At 40.8% G+C, this 26,520-nt stretch overlaps 1 protein-coding gene across 1 annotated transcript in view; it reads right to left on the reverse strand.

The window, feature by feature from the left end:
- Nucleotides 1-2,329: 2,329 nt before the first annotated feature.
- Nucleotides 2,330-26,520, reverse strand: part of SLC28A3 (solute carrier family 28 member 3) — a 45,455-nt gene continuing 21,264 nt past the window's right edge. The window contains exons 6-18 of the mRNA XM_068422926.1: nt 25,970-26,114; nt 24,225-24,338; nt 22,658-22,735; nt 16,870-16,950; nt 15,730-15,810; nt 14,557-14,682; nt 13,387-13,517; nt 11,626-11,794; nt 9,819-10,016; nt 7,021-7,102; nt 6,063-6,158; nt 4,429-4,552; nt 2,330-2,444 (exon numbers count right to left, since the gene is read on the reverse strand). Coding sequence (XP_068279027.1) covers nt 2,330-2,444; nt 4,429-4,552; nt 6,063-6,158; nt 7,021-7,102; nt 9,819-10,016; nt 11,626-11,794; nt 13,387-13,517; nt 14,557-14,682; nt 15,730-15,810; nt 16,870-16,950; nt 22,658-22,735; nt 24,225-24,338; nt 25,970-26,114 — 1,540 coding nt within the window. The remainder of the gene's footprint in view (nt 2,445-4,428; nt 4,553-6,062; nt 6,159-7,020; nt 7,103-9,818; nt 10,017-11,625; nt 11,795-13,386; nt 13,518-14,556; nt 14,683-15,729; nt 15,811-16,869; nt 16,951-22,657; nt 22,736-24,224; nt 24,339-25,969; nt 26,115-26,520) is intronic.

The raw sequence follows: 26,520 nt of genomic DNA on the forward strand, positions 1-26,520 counted from the left end.
TGCTTTTTTTTTTTTGCTACATTTAGGATGCAATGTCCTATGTATATAATCTTTTGATTAAGCCATCAGCAAACCAGGTGGGGAATCTCTTTGACCAGGTGTAGGTAGAGCAATGCCACGTATCCTCTGCTAAAATTTCCTTCCATGTAATCCTGCTATAGAGGAGTCCTAAAAAGAAAAGAAACACACCACATCTCTTCTGTGGGAGGAAGGCTGCTGCCTTAAGCTACATGAGAGGCTTTTTTAGAAGATCATGCATAGTTGTCTTTACTAGCCAGAGTAGCCCTTTTAACCAGCTTACAACTGTGAGAATGGGAAGAGCAGCCATTTTGAAAGGCTAATATTAAATAGAGCGTGCTAGGGAGCAGCAAGAAGGGAGAGTGCCAGTGACGACTTATAAAAGGAGGGTGTGGGGTGTGTTCTGCTTGACAATGAGACTTAATGCTTCTGATTAATTTCCCTTGAAAGAATATATTTCTCTATTTCAGACTCTAAACTTATTTGAAAGCTAAACCCTGCTTAATCAGGATGCTGGCCAAAAATTGCGGACCAAACCCTTGGAGTTTCTTTAGGACAGGTTTGCATAAAATATTTGAGCATATATCTGTCATAATCAGGATTAGCAATATTCTTTAAAAGCACTGAAAACTGAGGTTGACATGCAGTCTCCTAAACCTAGGTGGATGAGGCCAAAGGAAAACACCTAACAATATGAAACCTGTGATAAAAATCACAAATAGCAGTAATATTGGCATTTATAGTTTTTCAGAGGATGAAGTTCATAAACTGAATTTTACAGGAAACCAGCATCTTTTACAATAAGTTCAAATAAATGCCCCCTGAAAATAGCCGTACTGGCAGCTAAGTTTATGAATCTGGATTTCCCAGAATAGATTCTGCAATAATTAATGGAAGATTGAAAAATTAGTTGTTGTTTTATCAGAATAGACTGGTTCATTTCCATCTGCACAAGTTTTATTTGGAGGGTATGTCAGGACTTTCTGATATTCCTGTACTTCAGTTCTTAACTTTTTTTTCAAGTCTTGGCATTAACAATGTCATAGGATAGGAATATTTATATCACAATATTTTGCAAAACAATCTGCAAAGAACTTTTCAGTTTCAGAGTCCATGAAAGGTCTGAAGCTTAAAAACATAACAGACCTCCCTCTTCAAGAGTTTTTTCTAGAGGTCTTCAAGATCCTTTAATGTTGCTTTCACAGCGAGTAGTCAGATTGTGACCTGATTTTACCCACATTCGATTTGTAGCACAGCTCTGTTGTTTCTGGTAGGAATACTGCTCTGAGTTCCTGGTTGGTGACTCCACTGGGATCAATTTTCACAATTGTTAACAACAACAATTGAGAAGAATTGATATAGGAAACTTCCCTTGCGTTTGGACATTTCCATTCATATGAGTTACCTCTAAACAGGGACCAACCTCCTGGATCAAGATGTGGCCTAGATACTTCTATGGGAAGAAGGAGGGGGACTGAGGCACACAGTGGCTAGTCCCTGATTTGGGTGCTTCAGTGACCGAGTTGATGAGGTGCACCACATGTTAGCAGCTCAGTTCATGTGCAGCCAAAACACTTCTTTGGTATCAGAAAGAGCAGAAATACTATTAGGAATGGATGGCAATTCTAAATAGCATTTCTAGTTCACAACTTTCTGTAAGTGGCAGTCACATCCTCTGAATCTGATGTTCTTCTTGCCTACGGCAGTTTAATTGTACAGATTCATCAGTTTCAGGGTAGAATTTAAATCAGGAGAATCAGGCTCAGAAATATTCTCCTTCTCTTCTGATCTGTAATGGGAGAAGAGATCATAGAATCATAGAATGGTTTGGGTTGGAAGGCACCTTAAAGATCATCTAATTCCAACCCCCCTGCCATGGGCAGGGACACCTTTCCATAGACCAGGTTGCTCAAAGCCCCAGCCAACCTGGCCTTGAACACTTCCAGGGAGGGGGCAGCCACAACTTCTCTGGGCAACTTGTTCCAGTGTCTCACCACCCTCACAGTAAAGAATTTATTCCTAATATCTAATCTAAATCTACCCTCTTTCAGTTTAAAACCATTACCCCTCATCCTATCACTACATGCCCCTGTGAAAAGTCCCTCTCCCACTTCTGCACCAAGAGGTGTCTTGCATTTATCCCAGTTTAATTTATGAGTAAGTCCAAGCAAGTCAGAGGAATTGGGCTTGTAAGAGATGGAAAATAAACGGGGGGGGGACACGGGTTCACACTTGTTGTGGAAAAGAAAACCTTTTATTACCTTTCTACCAAGGAACACAGCTCTTATTTATGACCTATCCTCCCAAAAAATTAAGGCTTAATCCAAGTGCAATGAAAAGCAGGTCGATCCAGTATTTGGCAACATCCTTTCCAGGCACTCAGGCTGTAGTTTCCTCCAGGGAAGACCTCCTGTGAATGATTTACACTGGGGAAGGAGATAAAAGCAGAAATCAGATACACTCCTTTTCTCTTATGGGTAAAATATATACAAATCTATCACTTTATCTATCTATATCTATCTATCAATCTATACATATATATAGCGTATGTATATACACACACACATGACCATACACATACACAAGCACACACGCATGCGCACGCAGGTGCGAGCACACACACACTTTCTCCAAAGCAACTTAAATGTGTTAAAATTCTCATGAGAAATGAAACAGAGAGAAGACTTTCCAAACACCAGCCATGTGCCATGACCAGATGTTCTCCCTTTTTATCGTGATCATGCCTGGTTTTCTGTATGAAGCCCTCATGCCCTGGGTATATCTTCCTAGATAACTGAAATGATTGAGGGTTTAACTTCGCTATTCAAGGTTTTTGCATCTTCAAAGCATTTGCTCAACACTGACTCTGGAGAAAACAGAGCAAGTTCTTGTCTTTGTAGCAACCTGGTAGAGTTAAAAGTAGTGTGATGAGGAAAAGTTGAAGTGATGAAGAAATATGAATGAAGGAATGTACCCAATATCAGAGATGACTTTTACTGTGCAAAAAAAGTTTTTGACACTCATTCAATGTTACGATAAACTCATATGGAACATCAGGTTGCAGGAACAGGAATTCCTTGCAGTGATATGCAAGTGCTGATATTCAGGCAGAAGCTGGTGATCTTGATGCCAGCATGAATAATTTTTTTAAATTACATTTTTGTGAATAGTTGAAATCTGAAAATGTTACCATAAAAATAAGGCCACCTTACATATTATATATGTCCATATTCAAAAGCTACATTTATGTCAAGGCATGGAAGGCAGAAATATATGTGTCAAAAGAAAAATACAGAAAAAAATATCACCTGAAGTCAGAATTTAAATTTTGATTCCTACCATGAGGAGTTAACCATCATAAGAAATTTCAAGTTGCCACAAGTCTTGATACTAAGAAGATGTAACAAGATACCTCTCTACGCACACAGAAAACGTGTTTTAGTTAAGCAAGAGAATGTGAAGGCAGATCCAGTGAAATCAAACCAATTCTGAAAAATTTCCCCAGTTGAGGATTTTTTTGAGAGAATTCTTTCAGGTTATATCACAGCAACATCACTGTTACATTGACATTGTATGCTTTTGTTGTAGACAAATGCTCCATCTTAGAGAATTGTCTTTGCTAAAAGAAATGTGAAAAGAAGGATGAAGTTCTCCTATTTTCAATAGCATGGAGAAAAGATGAATTAGAGTATTTATTTCTAAAGCAATTAGTTGTGAAAATTGAAAAAAAGAGCAGTACATTAGGACAAATTTAAGAGGTTCTTGCCACAATCTAAATACATAGACCTTTGGTTCTTTGTGAGATAGTGTTAAGTATCTCTGAATATATTCCTTATTTAATATCATTATTTCTTTCTTCTCTGTCTTGGATAGAGAATTATCAAATACAATCTACCTCAGAATATTATCCTACTTCAAATGTGTGTAAAGTTTTCTATGTAAACAGGCAAAATTACTATTATCTTCAGCCAGATTCATAGACAGCAGAAGAAAAAGCTCGTGGCTTTTTTCAGCCAAGTGTTTCTACATTAAGATTAACATACTATGTTAACATTGTGTTAATTGAAATATTTGATTTATTTTTTGTTAATATTTGAGATGAGCCTGAGCTGGACCACTGAATCTTTACATAATAATCTATGTTTAGCCTTTTGGGAAGCTCAGGTTTAGACAAAGATGTTTCAAGTTCTCTGTCAGTTCTGTTTGTGCTTGGCATGTAACAGAGAAATGCCCAAGAAAAGGAAAATAATTCAACAGGATTAAAATATTCATTTATTTGAAAGATTCAAGTTCATGGAAAGCAGGTGCCTAAGAAAAAAAAAGCCAAATACAAAATATAAAAGCAGGCTTTTAGAGAATACATGAGCTTCCTCAATTATGCTGACAGAAGGATGAAGAGTTCCTCAGTACCTGGTGAAGAGTTGCTGGCAGCATTCAACTAGCTCTGTGCTGTTGGCAGGGAAATCTGTGGAGTTGAAGGCATTTCCTAATAAGATGTGGCAAGGAACTTCCAGACCACGGACAGTCAGCATTCCTGTGAAGTAAGTAACAATTTTCTTGATGAGTAATGAAGAGGAAGATAAGACTTTGGGATGTCAGTCACTGGGGCATGGTCACATGAAACATTCTGGCTGATACTAAATCACCCTCCAAGATGGTTCTGTAAAGGTGCAAGATTAAAACCCTCAAAATGTGAAATTTTTAAAAAATCCAAATTGTTTTACAGAACTGGATTAAGGAGTGACCACAAACATTTTTTTTAACATGTAGAAATTAGACTATGGTAACCTGTTACACTTAGAACATTTTGTTTATCTGCCCCTTTTAATGCTACTAGAAAGGTATACTAATGGCTTTCTCACTGCTGGGCCAGTGTGCTTTCATTAACTAAAATGGAGCTGTCCTGCATTTATAACAGTGCAGGTAAATACAGGACATTTTTTGTTCTAAATGGAGATAGTTATGGAGGGGGTGGAATGTAATTTTCTTTCCAAAGCAGATTTTATTGTTTTGGAAAGATTTCCTAGGGGTTGGTCACAATTTTATTCTTAAGGCCAGGATTGTGAAATGACACATTTTAGTAAGAGTCCTGATTCCTCAGTTATACAGAGTAGTGTCATTTATTAAAATATTATGGAGGGCTCTGAGACTAATGGCATTTCAAGTGTACTAGTTCTATAATCTTCAGAAAACAGTGTGGGCTTATCCTTAAAATGTATATGTTTCTGCTTCTGCAGTGAACACAAAGGGATAGCGAAGCTGTGGTAGAAACAGAAATGATCTTTTCAGATATGTAAAGCAACAAGATCTTTCTTCACTGGAGGAATATGAGTGCTTTAACCTTCATCATGCAATTCTGCATATCACATGCTCAGAAAAGAAAGTTGGAAATGGGATTGTTAAATACTGGGGATAAATTTTACCTGCTGAATCATATTGGGTCAATTAATTAATCTTTTGAATCATTAATATTATGTTCTTTTTAATTTCTTCCCTAAAATAGCTGTTACCTTGTGAGTCGTTACTCAGCTTGAAGGTGAGACTTCGAAAATAAGAATCTGCTGTTGAGTCTCACCTTAAGATAGTTTCATTAACATAAACATTCTGTGGGAATACTATCAGCCCAAAATATCAATTTAACATTAAGACAAAAAGTTGTTCAGCTTCCCCCTTGCTCCTTCTCTGTTACACCCTCCTTTCATTCCAGTTCTCCGTTTCTGCTCCATAATTACTTCTGTATTTCTGTAGCCAGTGGCGTGGAGGAGGGATTGTAACTCATACGTCACTTGCTTTGTTCATGAGTCGTGTGTTACACACAAACAAACAAAAAAAAAAGAGATAAGACATAATGGAAGAAATAATAAAATAAATCTTTTCATATTCCAGTTTTCAAGGACCTTTCATCGTATACTGACTTTTAATCCTGGCAAACCCGAAAATTCTAGCATTTGAGCGGCAGGAGTGGCCCAGCTGTGTCTGCGGTACCGACGGACTGAGACCCTGTGGTCACCACCTGTAAGAGACACCAGGCTTGGGTACAGTACCTGCCACGCAGGCTGTCATGAAACAGGCGACAGTTCCAGCAATCATTGCTCTGAAAGCACCACCAGCTATTTCCTTTTTTTTTTGAGGGAGCAACGCTTGCTAGGAAGAAAATTAAAGTGTGGGTCAAACATAAATACATACAGATGTAAAGAAGATGAACCCGCCTGCTCTCCCATCACAAGAGGAAATTCCCACCCTGCATTTTGAACCTGGAGAAACAAGGAGGGAAAATGAGAAATTTTTAGTGGTCCATTTAAAGGCCTAGTGTCAATATTGGCTCTTTCTGTTAAGAAGGTGGCTTGTGTAAAAAACGACGACTTCTATTTGCTTAGGCAGTTTGCAAGTCTGTGCTGGCTGATTGCGTCTTTCAGAAGCAAACCCCAGGCACGGCACCAGGGTCTGGCCCCATGGCTGGGTCCTGGTCCTCCATGCTGCCCCACTGCTGGCCCTGCAGAGCCCACCTGGGCTCCAGGGTAAAGGTGGCCACCAGCAATTCTGGCCACCCAGTGAGGAACCCAGGTGTTTTTTTAATTTTTCTTTTTCCCTCAAGATATGAAAAGCCTTTATTTTTTTTTTCTTTCCCTATAATCTTACTGCACATACATGATATTTTTACAGGAAACAGCCAACTTTGTCTTTCAGACCAGGAGGCTACAGAGATGGTTTACTCCTCCTGAAGCCCAAGGGGTGTAGTACCTCAGGCTTACAGTGTGAGGGCTGTCAGGGAGGCCCACTGTCAGAGCTTGGTCCCGTCCCCTTGCCCTTAGCGCCTCTCCCAGTACCTCCACACCAAAGCCTGCACCTCTTTGTAGCCCTTCCATGCACAGTTGGGTGCAGGGTCTTGCAGAGCAGCTGCTCAGCCCCTAATGCTGCTAAGTTTCACCCACAGCCTGTTCCTTTGGGTGTTTTCTTTGGGATTTGCTCGCCAAATAGATTGTCTATGAGAGATGTTCTTACTCAGGCCTCCTATTACCATTCCCAGGGAGCCGAAGTTGGCAAATCCACAAAGAGCATAGGTGGCAATGACTTCAGAGCGAACCTGGAAAACAAACACACATCCTGTTGAGTGGTTTGAGACAGCTCGTGCTGATGTAGAGTTCTGAAAACATGGCATTGTGGCTCAGGGCTCTGAGTACTGAAATCACTCTGTTTTGCTTGGTTGCTGCCCCAGTGTGCAGCTTTCAGTAAGGTAGGCTCATTCTCTTGCTGAAAGGTGCAGGCTTTCATACCCACTGCCTGTGTGAGGACGCATAAACCATGTGATGGTTTTATTTTTCATGTATATTGCTGTGCCTTGTTAAATTGAGTACTAGTAATTAAAGACAAAAAATAATTCTTATCTTCCTAGTGGCAATTTAGCTGCTGTTTTTTGAAGGTATGAGTCAGAGAGCTTTAACTCAGCTTGTTTTTCGTAGCTTGTCTGCCTCTATAACACTGTTGAAACCTCAGGTTTTGGTATGGGTGCCTTACTTCTTTGTCCCTGAATAAGCAGAGGGGTCCATGTGCAAAGCTGCTCTGTGCGTGCTCCACCCTGTGCACAGAGGAAGAGAAGGAAAATGGGTCTCCTAGAGAGTGGGTGCTTTGATGTGATAGCAAGTAGAGGGACATTATGATTTTGGAATCCTCATTAGCAGCTTATTTCCTTCCTGACTTCAGCCAGCTTCCTCCCCTTGGGCAACACCAGCTCAGTCTAGACCTCAGAGCAGAGACAAGGTTGGGTTGGCCTTTGTGCGTGTGGAGGGACCTCTCACAGAACACAAAATGACTTTGGGTGAAATCAGGCTACAAACCTTGCAAACCTCGAGACAAATATAGTTCAAACATTTTGGGAAAGGAGGTAACATATCTCAGCAAATGGATTTTTGTCCCCACGGCACCTCTGAACTCCTATTTCCTGTGTTTTAGGCCCAAGCTGAAGACGTCTGAGTGAGTGTTCTAGGTTTCCTCTTTGTTAGAAGTTTCTCTGTTTCCATTCCTGTTTTATGAAAACCAATTCATAGATACTTTCAATCACTCTGCCCATATACAGGAAAATGCTTTTCAAGTACCCACTCTATCTGCTTTTCCTAGAAATGTCTTTGTGTACTGTGATTTCCCTGCTTTCATTTGCACTTTCCTAGCTCTGAAAACAGGAAGCCTTGTTATTACTGACTCAGGTGAGGGAGTTCAGAAGACCGCTTGTTTGCTTGCTCTAGCTGAATATCTGTGACTGGATGTATTAGAGTTCTGAAGCTGAAAAGGAATTAAAAGTGGAAGTCAAGCGTGCTATCACCTGAACAGTTGTGCCCTAATTAAAATGGTTACTGGGAAATTTTTACTAGTGTTATGAATAAAAATTATTTTCGTATCTCAGAGTTTTTTACCATGGAAACTTATACACTTCTATGTAGGTATTAGAAGTGAACATGGAAATTCTAGATGGCATCTTACTGAAAACAAAAGAAAAAAAAAGATGCAATACAGTTTATTCGATCTGAATTTTGAGGCTGACTTCCAGATTAAGAAATGAATTTTTCACTCACACAGGAGTTCAGACCCCTTGTAGAATGCAGCATGACTTTAGCAGGGCAGATCAAAGGTCCATCTAGCCCAGCATCCTGTTTCCAGGAATTCCAGGAACACCTGTAATGGATGCTCAGGCAAGCGTGTGAGTATTTGATCAGACCACCTGGCTTTCTACCTTCCCTTGTGAAATATATGCTGCTAATAGGGAATGCAAGTGGACAGGAACATGTTTTTGGTTTTGTGTATAAGGCAGGTATCCACAGCATCACATCAGATTAAATGAAGATTAAAAGCTGTACAAAAGGATGCTTCCTAACTAAGGGTCCTCTACAGTGACAATCTGTCTTGATTTGAGGAAGAAAGGCCAGTGCAGGCATAAAGCCAGATAACACGTTTTCTGTTGCCTGTGTTTAGAATGAGGACAAATTCAGCACAAGCTGTGCATGTGGATGCCAGATGGGGAAGCAGTTATAGCCGCAAAGGTTAGCCTTGATCACCGCATGCTCTTTGCCCCTGTGCACACACATAGCATGACCTTTGCATTGCCATCCTCTAGGTTTCTTCCTCAGTGAATTGTAGTAGGAATTACGTATCCTGTTGGGTGAATCTGGGTGGACATGCCAATGAGGGGTGGCCCAGGCTTTGGCTGGAAATCCTCATGAAAACTAACTTTCATTGGCAACTGAAACAAACTGTTTGGACTCAGTGTGGCAACGGAGGTGTATACCATGTGATACATGTCTTGTAGTACTGCCCTCTGCACAAAGGACAACAACCAGCAACAGAGGTGTGCCAGTAATATCTTAAATGCCATCAGCTAAAGCTTGCTGGATGCCTCTCTTGAAGCTTAATGCTTGGCTAAACCTCTGCAGGCAGGAGGATCCTCCAGTTCTTGCCCATGATTTTCCTGGGAGAGTATCTCATAGGGAAGTGCCAGCTAAGAATGAGGTAAGAAGAAACTTACCTTGAAGACAGACAGCCTTGGTCTTATGCATCGTGTCCTGTGGAACATTGCATGAACCCTAAAACTATGCCTTTCTTTTGCTATGTTTGAGATAGCTAGTGTGATGACAGTCATGACAGCCTCACAAAGCAATGCTGCATTTTCATAATTGAACTCTATCACTGAAAAACACACTTTAGGGTAATATGCCACCATTATTCCTTTATGCCCATATTAGAAGATATGTTAAGTTTCAGCAGAAAAGTATTAGATCCAATAAATCTGTAGAACAGAAAACATTACTTACAGTCATATACTGTTTCACACCATTAATGTACATGCTCACACCCTTTTCCCGGTTGTGAATCAGTTTTGAGAGGCGCTCATAAGCCACAAATTCGTTGAAGAAAGTTTTGTAACCTAGTAGTCCACCGACAATAAAACTGTCTTCCCAGTCTACCCCCATCATGAAAGAGAATGGCATGAAGACATAAGCACAAATGTTCTGCAAAATACGTAAGACAAAGCAGGTCAAAAGATATGGTTGGTCAAAGAACAACATTAAGTTCTCTAAACTTAAAATATGGATGGTTTTATTTCAGCAGAGGAAAATTAGCCTTGAATTCTTACTGCCAACACGTCTGGGAGGCTGAGGGGTTTTGATAGTAAGGTATGCTTGAGTAGTTTTTAAAAAACTAAGCCAAAATCTAGATATAACAAAGTAATTAGGTGTGTCCCTAATTTTACACCTAAAGTAAAACAAACGTTTCTATACCTTTTCTTCCCCAACAATGGCTTCAGACTGGGCACAGTGTTTGAAGCAAAGAAGCCAGGTTCAGTTAAAAGAACTGATAAGAGAATTGAGAAGTCTAGTTCTTCCACTGATTAAATCAAGTGTGTCTAATGAACATGCTTAATTATCAGGTTATTGGACTCCAACTGGTGTAAACAAAAGACTTATCTCTGCATAAAAGCTGTGCATCTGACATAATTAAACCTGTACCTTTTTTCCTAGCACTGAAAGTTTTATACAAATTAAAAAAAAATCCTATATCACAATATAGCTTATTTTTATATAACAGAGAAAATATCTCCAGCTGTGAAAGGGTTTGGTCAGATTGTCTTTAGTGAATGTAACTGAGGTGTTCCTGGTTGGTTTCTCTGCCCCCAAAAGGCTAGAGTTTAGTTTCTCTCGAAAGGGATGGATGGCCGAATGCAACGTGTCTGTGGGTCTCGGCTCCTCATGGGTTATCTGTCTGTCCAAATCTTACTCCATCCAGCAGGTATTAAAATACCAGCCCTTGCATGAGTGTGGCTGAGGTATACATACTTGTTCCTTTCCTCTGCTGTGGGTGTCTGTGCAGTGGAATAATCTGTGGAAGCTGTGCAGGGTAACATTATAATATTGCTGAAGCCACATCTGCTATGAGTGCCTATTCACTTCTGCAGCACCTTTGTCGCAATGTTACATCCGTGTTTTACACAGCACGTTTATTAGGAGCTTGCAAACCAAAAAGCCCCAAACCATTGAACCAAGATTGTTGCATTGGGTCAAAAATGATGTATTGATCTAGGTTAAAAAAGAAGTCCTATTTAAAATCTGTTTGCTCAGCTGAGTGACTTGGGTACAGTTTTACAATTTAATTGTGTTGAGAACTAGGTGGTATTGAGTTATCCTGGGTTCAGACTGGTCCAGCCTTGCCCCAGTGTCCTTATCTAGTGAGCATTAAAGGCTTGATGGGGCTTTCTGAAGTTAAGTCACTTTAATGTTTGCACTAATGGAGATGTTAATGGCTTGGCAAGTGTGTAACTGACAGATCTGCTGCACTGACAAGTCAGAGGAGGCAGGTATTAGCATACAATGCTCTCTAAACATTCTCTTCTGGTTAGCAAGAGCACCACAGAAGCTATACATGGACTAATGGATACAGAGATATTTACATGGCAACAATTTTCCGTTGGCTGTAAAGACATTTTTCAAGAACATGCACATAAAATTATAAATTTTTAGATCGTATAAAAAAAAAACCCACAACAAAACCACACAAGCACTTAATTTGAGAAAGACAAATTATGCATGTATATAAGCTGCAAGAAAGACCTGAAGACCATACCTCAAAGTTCAGCTGTGGATATTCAAACAGATTGCCCACCCAAGAGAGGGCTGAGTCAAGGAAAGCCAGCAGGGCAAGGAAGGAGATCAGATTTACGGCAATGTTCGCTACCAGCAGGATGGAGGTAGAGGCACCTTGACTGGCTGCTTCCAGCAGGTTCTTTAATTCACTTTATCAATGAAAAGAAAACCAGAGTGTGAACATTTTTGAATTCAAGAACAAATAATAGAACTGGAAGTTACATGGAATTGATTAGAAATCTACTAGCGAAGCTGCCTGTTCGCTCATAGGGAAAATAATAATGAGGTGGAGTAGGTTTTTCCTCTTGATCCTCATGGGAGCCACTGGAAAGGTATGCTTTTGGTGCTCTGAGGATGAATTCTGGCACTTTCGGGGTTGGGCAAGCTATGGATCAGGTCTCAGTACTGTGGCTGCCTGTGGCACCACTGGGATGGGGGAGTGGGCCCTGCTCTTCTTGCAGGCAGTCCTTGCAGAGATGCCCATGGTACCAGACAGTTTAGTAAAAGCAGACCCTAAAAGGCCTACTTTGTGTAACCTTTAAACAGAACCAATTTTCCTTTCAGTAACTCCTTTCAGCTAAAATAACTGCACGTTCTGAAACTAACTGCACGTTTTGCAGACAGCGTCTGCTTCTAGGACTGATAACGCTTATAGTTATCACTGAGGTATTGGTGGGAATGGTATGCAGAAAGGCTCTTGCTTGTGCTTGTTCTTGGAGAATCCAAGGTCTCTGTTAAATTCCTCACTAATTACGAAGAAGGGCCAAAGATAAACAAGACTGCGAACAACATCTTTGTAGTGTCTTAAATGACTTGACTCACAACTCTGGCACCAGGAGAAGAGATAAATCCTGTAGGAATCAAAACAGTATCTTTTCCTTGGAGCCACCTGCATATGTCAGCAGAAAGGCATCACCCACGCTTGCACAGAAGCGGGGTTATACAGCGGACAGCATCACTATGGGGGGATTACACCACAGAGACCACCAGAGACCACCAACTACCCCTTCCCCAATTTAGTCCGCATGCGCAAAGACAATTAGATAATATATTAGCATATGCATAAGGTTTCTTGGAATAGGCAGGCTTTTCTCAGGAATTGTACGAATATTCATTTTTCTATAATGTATATAATGCGTGTGCTTTTGTCCCTAGGTGGACATGTTAGGTGGAGCAATCCCCCATGTCCCTCGGCCGAATAAAGTAATGACTGCTTGTTAATGCTAAAACCTGGCATTGAGGAGTTTTATTCCTGACTTTGGTGACACCCAGACTTACAAGCCTTTTTGCACTGACTGTTGTTCTCAAAGCAAGTGACTCTCCCTGTGGATGGGCAATAAGTTTGCTGCTGTCATTGTTGAAATGATTGCTCCAGCTTTGCTTTTGTATGTTTGCATATACAGATTCGTTACAAAGCAAAGACAGCAACAGAGCAAATGGGAGAACCTCTTGGTGGCTCACCTCAGGTAGGCATTTCCCTCTCTCTTTGGAGGGCTTAATGTCTGGCCCAGGTCCTTGGCATCTCTGTGCCTATCCCAATGGGTAGTAATACCTCCATGCATTGTAATGGGGAGTGCTGCACTTGAATTCACAAACTACCCATTTGGGGTATATTGGTGTGTCAATTTATTATTTGCCCATCTACCATGTACTAACCCTAAAGCTTATGTGTGAGGAGTTATTTTTCCAAATCTCATTTTTGCATGAGTATTACTATTAACTAGAGCCTAGATCAGCTTACCCTTTTGCCATATGTAGGCCACTCCTCAGAGTTACTGTAGGCTTTTCAGTTTCAGGCCAGAATAGTTTGGAGGTGGCTAATGATGCTGGTGCTGACATGACAGAAGCAGTCAGTAGGTGGGAGGCGGAAACCTAGAATTCCATGTGACAGAAAATATGCTGTGATAACCACACCATGCACAGACATGGAGGAAAGCAATTAAAATTATTAGATGCTTGGATGATTTTCCTACAGGGGGTTATTAAAAAGTCCACATTGCTCACAAGGAAAAGAAGAGAACAAGCAATACAGGAGAGAGCCAATTTGAGACAGGAAAAGTCTAAGTATTGAAAAATATGGAGTAACCTTTCCAAGATGTAAGTAAACTGCTTCACTCCTCTCTAGTGGCAAGCCAGAAAGCAAAAGAAACAAAAAAAAAGCCAGGTCCATTGAGTGCAGCTGAGTGTAGCAATAGCAGAGAGGGTGAGCGAGAGCCAGCATTCCTTAACACCCCTTGCATGCCTTGCAGTGGCAGAAAATTGTTTCTTTGCTAACTTCTGCAGTATTTCCATCTCTCCTTTTCTTCTCTTACTCTCTCAGTCTTTTTGGCCAATCCTCCCTTCTGCCTCTCCACTGTATTTTATTCAGATATGGAACTAAGAATTTTATCAACCATCCCCCAATGACTCCGATCATAAATCACATCTTCAGCCATGTTTTTCTGGCTTTGTCCTGCCAGCCCCTTAGCAGATGAGATGTTTACCACCTGTGTTTGTACAGCATCATTCAGTCACAAGTCAACTCTTTAGGGTCATATGGCTAGCAACAGTTCCTGAAGGACTTTATCTATATCACTGCCACAGAAGTGGGATGTTGATCAGTTAGTATATTCCACATGTCAGTTCATCTGGACTGTAGGAAAGTATACAAATCAGCCATTTCCTTGCAGCTATGGCAGGAAGTCTCTCTGTATTATGTAGGTAGATGTTTGTGCTACTTAACAATATCTTCAAGATCAGATCTTGATACCCTTTTTTCTGTTGGAAGATGGGATTTTTGTGGTTAATTCCTTCAGAAAAAAATAAGATGGGAATGACTCAGGTATACTTCCAAATTATTTTAGCTGGGCTTCTATAGTTACATGATTTCAGATAAACAGCATATATTTCCAGTTCTCTTTCCCCATCTTACCCCAAAAGAAATATATGCTCCTAAGACACTTCCAGCAATAGTTGAGAATCCAGCTGTCATGACTGCATGGAGTTCAGATTTGGTGATGTATGGTAAGTAGGGCCGTACCAGGAGAGGAGACTCTGTCTGGAAATGAAAAACAACTACGAATTTAAGAACTTCCTAATAAACCTTCAGCGGTTTCTTTTATTAACAGGGCAGAAAAATGAGTGGCTGCATCACACTTTCTTAGGCGTCTTTGACTAGTTAATCTTAGTGCTAATGAGTGCTCTGAATATTAATAGGTTGGGGTTTTTTTACCCCAAGAAGGAAAATTGTACAAAAATCCATCCTGTCTGAAGACAATTCTTGCTGGTTTACCATCTCCCCCAAAGGCCCAGTGAAATTGCCAAGAAATCCTAGTCCAATTATGAATGAGTTAGGAAAAGCCACCGGTCTGAACTGCAGGTAAGCCCATGCGTCAAGTGAAACATACATACTAGCCACTATGGGAAGTTTAAAGCTTTCAGCCCCTCTGGCATGTGTGCGAGGCAGTGTGGTGCAGAAGTTCTGGTTTAAATCTCGAAGCAGTGTGATACAGTGATGCACCACTGCTAAATAACTGATGTGCTAATGTCCCTTTTGGGATTGGATGCTATTTGGTGATCTTTCAACATTGCTTTGAAGCCTGGGACAGACACTGCTGTAGTGTGAGTTTAATGGATTTCCCATTAAAGTGGACTGTTAGGCCCTGTCCCATGCTTTTTTGGCTAAGGCCTTGCACAGTCAGCCCTGGATCTTAGTTTTCTGCATTGTCTGTTTCTCCTGCCCTTGCCTGCCTAGTGTGCCCTTTTTTCATCCCATTTGCCTTTTCAATTAAAAAAAAAGCCTGAAATCGCTATTTCTTCATAGCCTTGGAGTAGTCTGCTAGTCATTTTAAGGGAGATCTATCACCTACATTTATGCTTGACTTTCTGTTGGGAAAACATATGGATCCCAAAACCTACCCCATTTTGCATCACTGCTGACATATGAATGTCCTGGAATTCTGGAAATCGACCACCAGTCCTGCTGTACTGCAGCCTTACTTCGTAAGAAATCATGATTTTTTAATGCACAGATGCTCACTGAGCAGCAATATTTCACAATATTCAGTAATCCTGTGCTAGCATGTTTTTCTATGCTCCAACTCACCTGTCCCACAAATATGTTACCCGCTGCTACCAGAGACTCAACAGGAGTTGTCCCCATGAAAATTTGCATTATCCAACCAACCTAAAATGATTAAAAAAGTAAAGAAAAAAACACATTGCTCATTCCATGCACTTCTCAAATTAATCATGCCAATGTAAGAGTTCTGAGATACCTTACGATATTTCCTGGGTTAATGATTTCAGCTTCAAGATATGGCACATTCATTTAATAGTAGCATGTTGAAATAAGGCAGCAGAGGAATAATTTAACAGAATTGAGAGTACCCCAGGCTCCTCCTGGGCACTAAGTTGTTAAAATAAATTAATGAAAGCAGATATTTTGATGTATCCTTATTACTTATATACCTGTCCAAAGAGACTTGGATCATATGAAGGGGAAAAAATGTGAAATTTAGATTAGGGCTAAAAATGCCTCATCACAATTTTAGCACACTATTTCAGCTAGGTGAGGTTTGTGGTGCTTATGTAACAATCCTGAGAATGAGAAGGACAAAGGACTTTTTAAGGGTATCGTCAAATAAGGTTTAATTATCACTACGCAGGAAGATCTTTTCCCTCATATGATAGGTTCATTCAGTGGACAGGGCAGAAAGTGGATTTTCTGTGGACTTGCTCTTACCTTAGCGGACAGTGGCACTGGACCTAGGGCCTGACAGAAACGAACACTTAGAGCATGAGGTGAGGAACCAGCCTCTGATCTTATTCTGGGGATCTGCGATAGGAAGCTATATGCAATTGCTACTGCAATGCTTAGCAGAAAGCAGGAATCTACTGTCTGTGATGTAACCTCCACCCTGCACTTCGAGGGCTTGAAGAGGGGCAGGCAGAAAGGAAGATTCAAGCAAGTATGGCATCTGAGAAATGCTAAAGCTAGTCAGTCAAATCTAACAATTCCTATTAGGAATAAAACCAGGTTGAGGGGAGGAAAGTGTGCCTTGTGATACCAATTAGGATTTTACGGTGGTAACATTTGGAACTATTTCCAGTTGAAAATAAACAACTACTTTTCATAAGTCTACCCCTGAGCAGCTTGGTCAGGGCCAATGCTACAGTTTGGCTGCATGTGTTCAAGAAGTGTCCTGTACTAGAAAAATGAGTACCTACTAGCAAAAAATCATACCTTTCCAACAAGCCACTGCATGAATCCAACGTGATAAAGCATAGACATTACTGTGCTGAAGAAAACCACAATTGGCAGGACCTGATTTGGAGACACAAAATCATTAACACTTCTAGAGTGGTTTTCCTTTTTTTGATTCTGTAGGCCATTTAATTTTTGAAAAAGGGGCTCATGTTTTTGGAGATACACTTAAAGGTATTGAAAACTCATCATTAAGTTTACACTTAAGCTGTTAAAATTTTTAAAATTCTAGGCTCATTGTTTACGTATGTGCTGTAATTAACTATTTTTCATGTATCTACATAGTTTTCTAACAGGACTGAAATAGTTTTGAAACTGTCTGGTTTAACATGATACGTATTAGTTTATAGCCATGTTTAAGTCAGCTCAAACATTTACTGGACAATGGCATCTACAAAGACTTGGATATGTACATCTGTAGACTTCAAAAACCATGAACAGAAATATATACAATGGGACTGTGGTGTAGAATTCAGAGCTTAACTTCTCTGTGTCTGTGTTTAAAAAACACAGTTTAGACTGCTATATAAGCAGAAGTTGAAGAGATATTGATTAGAATTGTAGCTGACTTGATTTCACAGAATCAAGGGCAACTTCTTCAGAAAGCCCATACTCTGTAGCTGCCTTTTAATAACACACTATAGGAAAACCCTTTTATTCTGCTCTATTTATAGCATTGATTATAATGCAAATACGACGTATTCAAGATCTCTGTAACTGTATGCAGAGACAGAATCTGCTTAAAAACACATTCACAGATGTATACTTATTAAATACAAGAAGTGAATATAAGCCTCATTCATTGGAGACTGAAGGAAACATGTTTTCTTTAAACATATAGTTTAAAAGAATTGCATGAATGCCTAACCCACGTCTGAAGGGTTATTAAATGTGTTGTTTTTTCATTCTGAATAAAACTAGTATCACTTGATTCTCAAGTGTGTTAAATACACAGGATCTCAGCATTTCTGTTCTAGTATTCAAAAGGAACAAAAATCCCCCACAAAGGTCCAAAATTAGGCAGACAGATCAGTTTCAGTTAAAACAGTACCACTAACACTAGGAAGCTTTTATATGTGTTCAGCTGAGGGCATAATACATTATAAATAAAAGCAAGGAACTTAATGAAAAAAACCCAAAACACTTTGTTAGTTCAGACCTTTTCAGTAAATAGAAGCTGTGCCTTTCTAGAGGAGAGTTAGCCCTATCAGCAATTTTGAGAAAGGTTTGGAAACTCAATTTAGATGATCAGAACCTTTCACTGAAGGGAGAGAGTGCAATTCGCAGATATTGTTGTGCTCTTCAACAAGATAATATGAGGCTGTTTGCTGTAGCTTGATTCTCTGACCGTTTTAGCGATCCTCTCAGTGTGGTTTGCCATGCAGCGATAGCAGAAAGTTTAGTTCAGTAAAAGTAATAACCTTTTCCCCTGCCTTTTCTCTCTTGTCATTTCCCCAACCTGTTCCTAAGCATGTGCTAGCTGGAGAGGCCTCTGGCTCCCAGCCATCTCCATGGCCCCGCACAGGTAAGGGACTGCTGTATGCCTGTGGGGAAATGGGTCTGGAGGGGCAGTGGGCAGACACGTAAAGGTCAACTGTCTGTACTGGATGGTAAAAAACAAACCATAAGTGAGTATTCTCTCATCTTCCTCTCCAAATGAATGAGAAGAGCTCTCAGGTATTACTGTGGTTTGGTTTTAGCTGAAGGAGCAAGGAGACAATGCTCTGCCTACGCCAGGTGACAGCTGGCACCCTTCTGCCTGTTTCTTGTCCACATTCCTCTGAAAATACCTTTGATAAATTTAAAACATGCTTTTCCATTTTTGCGGTTGTAGGCATTTCTGGATGAAGCATCTGTCTTTACAAAACAGGGAGTTTGTTTTCCAGTTGCGATAATCTGTGCCTTGACTGCATGAAGAAGTTGGGGACTATTTTATAACTAAACGCTCCTGCCTAAATCCCCAGTGACTTAATGTGGTACCTGTTATGCTATGTCTTCATCAGAAAAGCATAGCAACCATTTAATAGGTAAATAACTGTAAAGTTTTTTCTTGTCCAGACTAGCTTTTATCTAAGGCATAACAAACTCATGTGGAAAACACTGGCAAATTATTACTCTAAAATAAGCAGAATATAAATAAGCTACTTGCAGCACATTGCATTGCAGCAGGTTTTCAATTGCCTTGTCTGCAGAGATAAATGCAGTGAAAAGCACTTAAGCTGAAACAACTAGTTCAACTGAAAAAAAAAAGGAACTCTTACAGAAAGACTCCCCATGCTGTTAATACACTGAAGTGTTAAGTCAGTGGTTTTGAAACTTGGAAGTGAGAACTCCTTCTGTCCCATGTCTATATGGAGCAGCTGCTTCCTTTCCACTAGCCCCAAGAGGAGCTTTGCCTTTGAGCTGGGCTCACATGGGGTTGCATGTTGCGGGTGGGACAAGAGTGGGAAAACTGATAAGGCAGGAGCTTCTTCTCCCGCTCCCCATCCTCTCCTTACCCGTCTTTGCAGTGCCAAAAACAGGGGAGTAGGTGACACGGGGTCAGTAACATCGGAGGGCTCCCTCTGAGGGCCTTAGGGCCTGGGTAGCAGAGCATGCATGTCTGGGCAATACCTCGATGGTGAAGAGCTGTGCAGGGTCATGTGAGAGGGAGGGGAAAGCTCTGGTGGTGCTCCAGGGTCAGGCACCAGGCAAAGTGCCCAGACGGTGAAGGAACCCCAGGCTAGGAGCCGGTCTGGGGAGGATGGAAGGAGCCTAGCCTTGGAGATGAAGGTATAGGATCTGGGGAGGTGAGGAGGGGAATAGACCATGCAAACCTTTGTATTGGAGGAGGGGTCTGGAGGGCTAGGGGATTGGAGTGGGGAGCAACAGGCATATGTACGTGGAGGCAGGGCTGTTAGGAAAAAAGGAGGCACGGGGATGATCCAAGGAATCTGAGAACAGCTTCCCCGTGTAACTATGGGGCTGTAGTACACCCTGTGTATGTTGGAATATCAGCACAGCAGGGGGAGGTCATGGTGGAACACTAGCCTTAATTGGCAGTGTTTCCTTTGTTGGTTAAATGTGAAATGTATTTGGAAATAAAAGGTCAAAAGTTCCCTTTGTTTTGGCCAAAAAATCATGCACTGATTGCATGAAATTGCTTTTAGGGAAAGAAAAGCTCTTAAGATTCATTATTCTGTCTCATGGACTCTCACCCTCTTTCTGCCCTTATTCTCTGACTGCAAGAGTCCGCCTCAAAGATCTGGGTACTCTGAACAGGGGTGACAAAGGGATGGTCTCCAACTTGCTTCTGCCATTAAAAAAATCACCAGTTTAATTTGGATACACACACACCATTCCAGCCTGTAGGTGGAGACTGTTGTCAACTCCGAGAAAAGTGGGGAGAGAACTGCAAAAGGAAGTATGACAGGGAAGTCAGATGGACCTCAGCTGTAGCAGAAACCTACTCCACAAAAAGGGCAAGCATGTTTCCATATGGGAAGAGTGGATGGGTCCTGCAGTGTAGTTATACCTGCATGGTTAAACTATTAGAATTATGTTTCTCTCTGTGGACAAACGTGTGGAAGTTTAGTCTCCAATATGTATAGCTCCTGCTACCTACTACATACGTTTAAATATTCAAGTTTTACTTGATAAATAAATTTAATGAGCACTCTGAAAAATCCTATATAATCCTCTAAGAAAAGAAATTCTTTAATTGGTATTTTTTATAAACTGGATTATTTCATATTTATTATCAATTCTGCAATATGGCTTGACCTTACTAAACAGCTACTTTCCAGATCATGGTTACTGTCTATGCTACATGCAGGTCATGGAGTTGAAATTGTTGGCTGCTCACAACTACTCTCCCATTTGTGGCTTGATGTTCAGCTTTTTCCTTTAAAGGAGAAGTTGCTATTTATGTTCAAGGAACATCCTGGTTTCAGACACCCCTAAAGCCTGACCTTCAAATCAAAGCCTTTCTCAGGGAGCCATAATCCTCCTGGCATAGAAAGGAAGCTGCTGATATAACAGAATTCTAATTCCTGTTTGCTCAAAGCAAACTTTGCCTTTCGTAGTCAACAGGATAGATGACTTGGTACTAAGAGGTTTTTTCTGACTACTTAAGTAGTTGGGTGTGCTTGTTAATGTGGTCAAGTGTTTTTTTCAGAACTCTGAAACTCTTCATCTACATACACAAATATGCATTTAAAATAACCCAGATTATGCATGCAAATACATGTATTTATGACTAGTTAGCGCTTCTGAGACTATGTGCTCCAACGCTGTAGTGACACTGGTTAGAATGCCCAGTAGGTGCACACGAGGGATGTGTCTGCTCTGGTAACTGTGTCCACCTAAATTAGCAGAAAACTGAGGTGTCCCTTGCATACTGCTAAAGGTGCAGTATGGATACAACTGAGCTCTGTCAGTTTTCTGCGAAAACATACCCTATCACTTGTCTCTTCTCTCTCAAGAGCTAAGCTGAGATTGAGATGTTTCTCTCTTGGAGGGAGCTTTGAAATATCCTAGGGCAAGATTTGGACAGCTCAGCACTACATGCATACCTCATAAAATATCTGAAAGACAGAAAAAAGCACTTTGGACTGTCTTAATCTCTACATAAGTGACAAGTGTTTCAAGAGAGAATAAGCTGGCTGTCACTCACTAGTGTTGGAAGAGAGAAATCTTTCTGCAGGAGGAGCAGACGGAGCACGTTTTGGTGTCGCTGTGCACTTGTCTGCCACTCTCTTTACCATATATATTCCCATATAAAGTCATATGCATCTCTGAAAATCAGCTCATGGGTTTTGCTTTCTTGTTTTCCAGTGTGAAAATAACCTACTTGTCCCTGTTATCCTCTTCTAGAAATTCCATATATACTTTGCTGGCTTATCCCACAGAATAAGACTGATGGATGTGTGCATACATAGAAGCAAACTTTTGACTGTTCCCTAGTTATGGCTTTAGTCAGCAAAGTATTTTGCATCACCAATGAGGCATTAAAAAATCACCTTGAAAAAATTATGTTCATAAGGCATTGTGGAAAATCACAGGAAAACCAGCATTGGGGCTGGGAATTAAACCATTTTACCCCCAAAATATGTAATTGCAAATGAAAATTTTCATTTGAACGCTCAATAGAGTAAAGGTGAGACAAGACAGGAAAGTGAAACAAAAGGTACAAAAATACCGCAATTAAAATATAATTTATATTTCTTGTTGAAATGCTTCATATTTTTTCCCCTCTAAGATGTTCTGACTGTTCTTAGTAGCAGCATATTTTAAGGTAGCATCTTCTCTCTTACACAGTGAGAGAGATAAGTGTGAAGAATATCCAGTTTGGAATATCACCTCCAGGAAAAAAAAGAAGATAAAAGGTGTGTCAGCCCATGGTCAGGTGTCTGAAATACCAGACAGAAGAATGGTTTCTGAGAAAGTCTCGATACATTTCTCATGGTTGTTGCGTTTGGTTTTGTTTTTCACTTTATGTGTTCTTGATTCCAGCCTAAGCAGGTATTATGGCATGGACTACATGTGGGAGCAAAACCAGACAGGATGCTGGTGTGGATTAGAGAGCACAGAGAACATAAACTGTATTCCAGCAGTTTCCCAACAAGGTCTAAACAATGTCACACAGTAAGGAATAGATTACCTCTTAGCTGATTTTCTGGTGACTGCAGTGGTATGGTAAGACATACAATGAATTTATTTCCCAGCCATACCATTCCTTTTTCTGTTGTCTATCTGCTGCATACAGTACATATAAAACCTGTCTTACCTTAAAAGCAAAGAAATGATCCGTATATTTCTCACCGAACACAAACTTAGCACCTGTGTCAGAGTACTCCAGAAAAGTCTAAGGACAGAAAGCAAAGTAAGTTAGCCATAACTTCCAGGCCCCTGACAAAAAACCAAGCAAATACTGCTGGTTGTCTTGCAGACAGCTGGTGAGGTCCAAGCAGTTTGTGCTCTGCTCTGTATGGGTCTAGGCTTCACTGACCGTCTGGCTGAACCAAGGGTCTCTGCTCTGCTCTGCTCTGCCAAGAGTGCAGGCTGCCTCAGAGTATGTAGATAAACAGCAATGGCATAGGGCATATTTTCCTGCTGTACCCAACAAGATAACGGCCATAAGCTATACTAAAAGAATAATTTATTTTTTAATCCCGATACTGGGGTGCATTTCTACACTCCCTCTCATGCAACTAAGTGCAATAAACATTACAGTTTAAAGTGGAGATTTAATGGCCGAAGTAATGAGTTTTGAAAGGAGTAGCCAAAAGATAGTCTAAAAAAATCTTCTACTTTTTAATTCTGATGTGGTGATGTATTTTTATACTCCTGATGCCAACATATGCAATTAATGATACAGTTTAAAATGGAGATGTAATAGCTAGTGCAATGAGTTATGTCAGGAGTGACCATAAGCCATACGGAGCTAATGAAAGGGGGCACCAGACCCGCTTCAACTGGAGACAAAAGGGGAGAATGGGAACGTGGTGATAAAACACAGATGACTCCCACTGCTTGCAGATTAGCAGCCAGACAGACGTCAGACCTGTGCTTTCGCTCCCGCGCAGAGACAGTACATTCTGCACTGTCTTGTTTTAAATGCGCTTAATTATCTGTACTGTGAAGAACAGCTGTGTGAATAGTATTCCTGGGGTGAACAGTCTGAATGTCTTTCAGTGGGTACTCTCTGATCTACATTTTGGATTTCTCGTATTTATTACTTTATAGTATTGGATCTTTTTAAAAACACTTTGTGCCTGCAGACTGCCTGCAGGGGCACCTACAGACGGATCCTGTTCCCTCTTTAGAGATCCTTTGCTGCTCGCAGCTGTGGATTTTGCCACCTGTAGCTGAATTTGTTTTCCTATATGTTGTGAGAACTATGAAATGCACCTGGGCCAGGACTGTGGCTACTCTGAAAACAACAGTGGTTCTGCCTTGATAAATCCCAAGGCTTTTCAGGATATCAGGTTTATTGCAAAGATGCTTTGGAGTTGGGCCAGGTCTAAGAGTTATTGTGACTGCCCTGGCACAATAGCGGTTCTATGTTCAGAGGGTGCAAGTTATAATTTCAGTGCAAGAATAGTAAAGCCATTAAGAAACAGGGTCACTCTAGCCATTACTCGTCAGCCTGTCCCACATGGTCTTGTATTAACTGGACAAAAAAGAAATGAGAAGGTTGAATTCAGGTAGTCAATTACCTTTCTGAGAATCCAGTTTTTCTCAAGAGGGGAAAACATCTGGGGGCAAACAGACCCTTGAACTACTTGGCTGTTATATAAGAGCCTCAAGACAGAAAATTATATAAAAAATAATTTTTTTGCCTAGTAGCTTACCTGGATCTGAATACCTAGCCAGTTAAAGACATCAAACCCTACTTTAGTCCTCAGAATAAGAAGCCCAAGAATAAACTGCATTCCGATTCCTGAAAAAACTGGTCTCCAAGCAACCTAGATGGACAGAAAAATACAAATGAAGAAACCATTTGTTATTTAAATAAATAATAATTTACTTTAGATGTTTGTTAAAATAACGTAAGGGGATTTTCTCACTATGCTGCAGGATAAGAGCAGCTGCCAAAACAGGTTGCAGAGTACTTGGAGCATGAATCACCTCTCCTAATTTCAGACCTCTGCGATGTGGATGTCTCCATCTGAGCTAGCTGCTGAAAGCCTGTCTAGGTAAGCATAGACATGCCCATTTCACCATCACAGACTGCAAGGGATCAAGTAGTAGGAAAAGGAGAGACAGTTCCTCCTGTGCTACAGTTTATAGATGAAATAGACATAGATGAGGGCAGCAGACATGATTATTTTTCTTTTTTTTTTTTTTAACTGGAATGAAAAAGTCAAAAAAAAGTAATCAAGCATGTGGATTCTTCACATATCTGGACTGGGAATATGGAGATTTTGCTACAGGTTATTTTGTGTACTTGGGTGATTTCAACTCTCTTTCTGTTCCCCAGCTTTAAAGAGCTTTCATACTTGAGAACTACTCACAGATATTGCGATTCATACGATGTAAAGGCAGTTGTAGGAAAAACTGCGGCTGCCTGTGACCAGTCCCTCTTCACTACACTCCAGATTTCTGCTCTGCTGCCTCAGAAAACATCTTTGTTTTGTGAAAATTGAATCTGTTTATTTACAAGGCAAAGAGCAGAGATGGCAGTCTCTAATTTATTTAGATGATATTTGAATAACTCAAGCCAATTAGGTGTAATGAGCACCCATGGGAGAGCACAAAGAATTTGGAGTACATGAGTTTTCACCTCAGTTGGAGACAGCAGCAGTTGCAAAGGATGGGGAGTGGCAAGTCGATTAGTCCCTTCTGAAGGGGCTTTTTCTGTTAAGAAAGTCTCAGCACTGATACAGGAGTGCTGAAAAAGTTTTGGTGCAACTTGGACAATGGATTAATATATGACTGATGAAAGCATGCACTGTATGCTAGGCATGCACATGGGGGTAAAACTGAGGTGTGAGTCATGGTGGCTGAAGTAACTGCTTTGTAATATCACAGCAGTATAGAGTGGACATCTCAGCTGGAAAACTAAAATAAATGGCATTGACAAGCCTATGGGAGTGGGTTAGTGAAAAGTGAGGACCTCAGCTTGGCCTCAGGTGCTGCATCTGCAGTGGGAATCAAACTTGTGAGGGATTAAGAGCTACACAAGGCAAGCATGTCTCCAGTTCTATGCAGTTTTTGTTGATCTGATAACAGTGTCCTCAAATAAGTGCCTGTGATGTCCTGAGGACTGCAGTGAGCCTCTTGTTGGTGGAAAGCATAGAGCTGGCCTGCCTCAGCTTGCACTTACGCTCCAGGAGCAAATGTCTTCCAATCTTCACCAGGGCTGGAACAGAGAACGGGCAGCAGCCTTCCAAAATAGTGAGAGGCAGATGCTGGTACAACCCTGTACATGCTCCCCAAGATGTCAGAGCAAAATTACTTTCCTCAGAAATGAAATACATCACTGAGTTCATGGGATTTCTGTTGTTCTTACTGAACTTGGTGCTAGGGTAGGGAAATAGCATTTGAGACATTGAACAAAAAAACCCAAAAGATGCAACATGGATTAAATACTCACTCTGGTTGGATATTTGGAAAAGACAAACATCAAGAGAACATACATCACAAGCCCACCAAAGGAGATTAGCTGGCGGGATCCCTGTTTTGCTGTGTCAAAGACGAGCCAGCAGATGGTAGTTATAGTAAGAGCTGCATACAACATCCTAGGGAAAAAAAAATTGTCAGGCGTGACATCCTGAAGAAGATCAGATATTCCTTCCCCTTCCCCTCCACACAACATATACACCTCTGTCTGTGAATGAACTCTCTGAGCAATGTATTAAGCTGAAATACGTAGCTCTACACAAGCAGGAACCTGCCTTTGCTGTTACAACTCTGACAACAACATTGCTTGGTGACATGCAGAAAAAATGTCCTCCAACCATGTCCCCAAAGTCATAGTGTGGGGAAAACCCAATAAAGGATGACTGACTCTTGTCTGGGTGTTATTTCTATTACATGAAGTGTGAGAAGATAACCTCCTTTCTCACTCCGTCCTCCTTTTCCTTTCCTATCTTCTTTATTGAATCTTTTCCTAGCTGTGGGCAAGACAGGCTGTGGTTTTTATGA

The sequence above is a fragment of the Nyctibius grandis genome, chromosome Z (genome assembly GCF_013368605.1).
Source record: "Nyctibius grandis isolate bNycGra1 chromosome Z, bNycGra1.pri, whole genome shotgun sequence".
Lineage (NCBI taxonomy): Eukaryota > Metazoa > Chordata > Aves > Nyctibiiformes > Nyctibiidae > Nyctibius > Nyctibius grandis.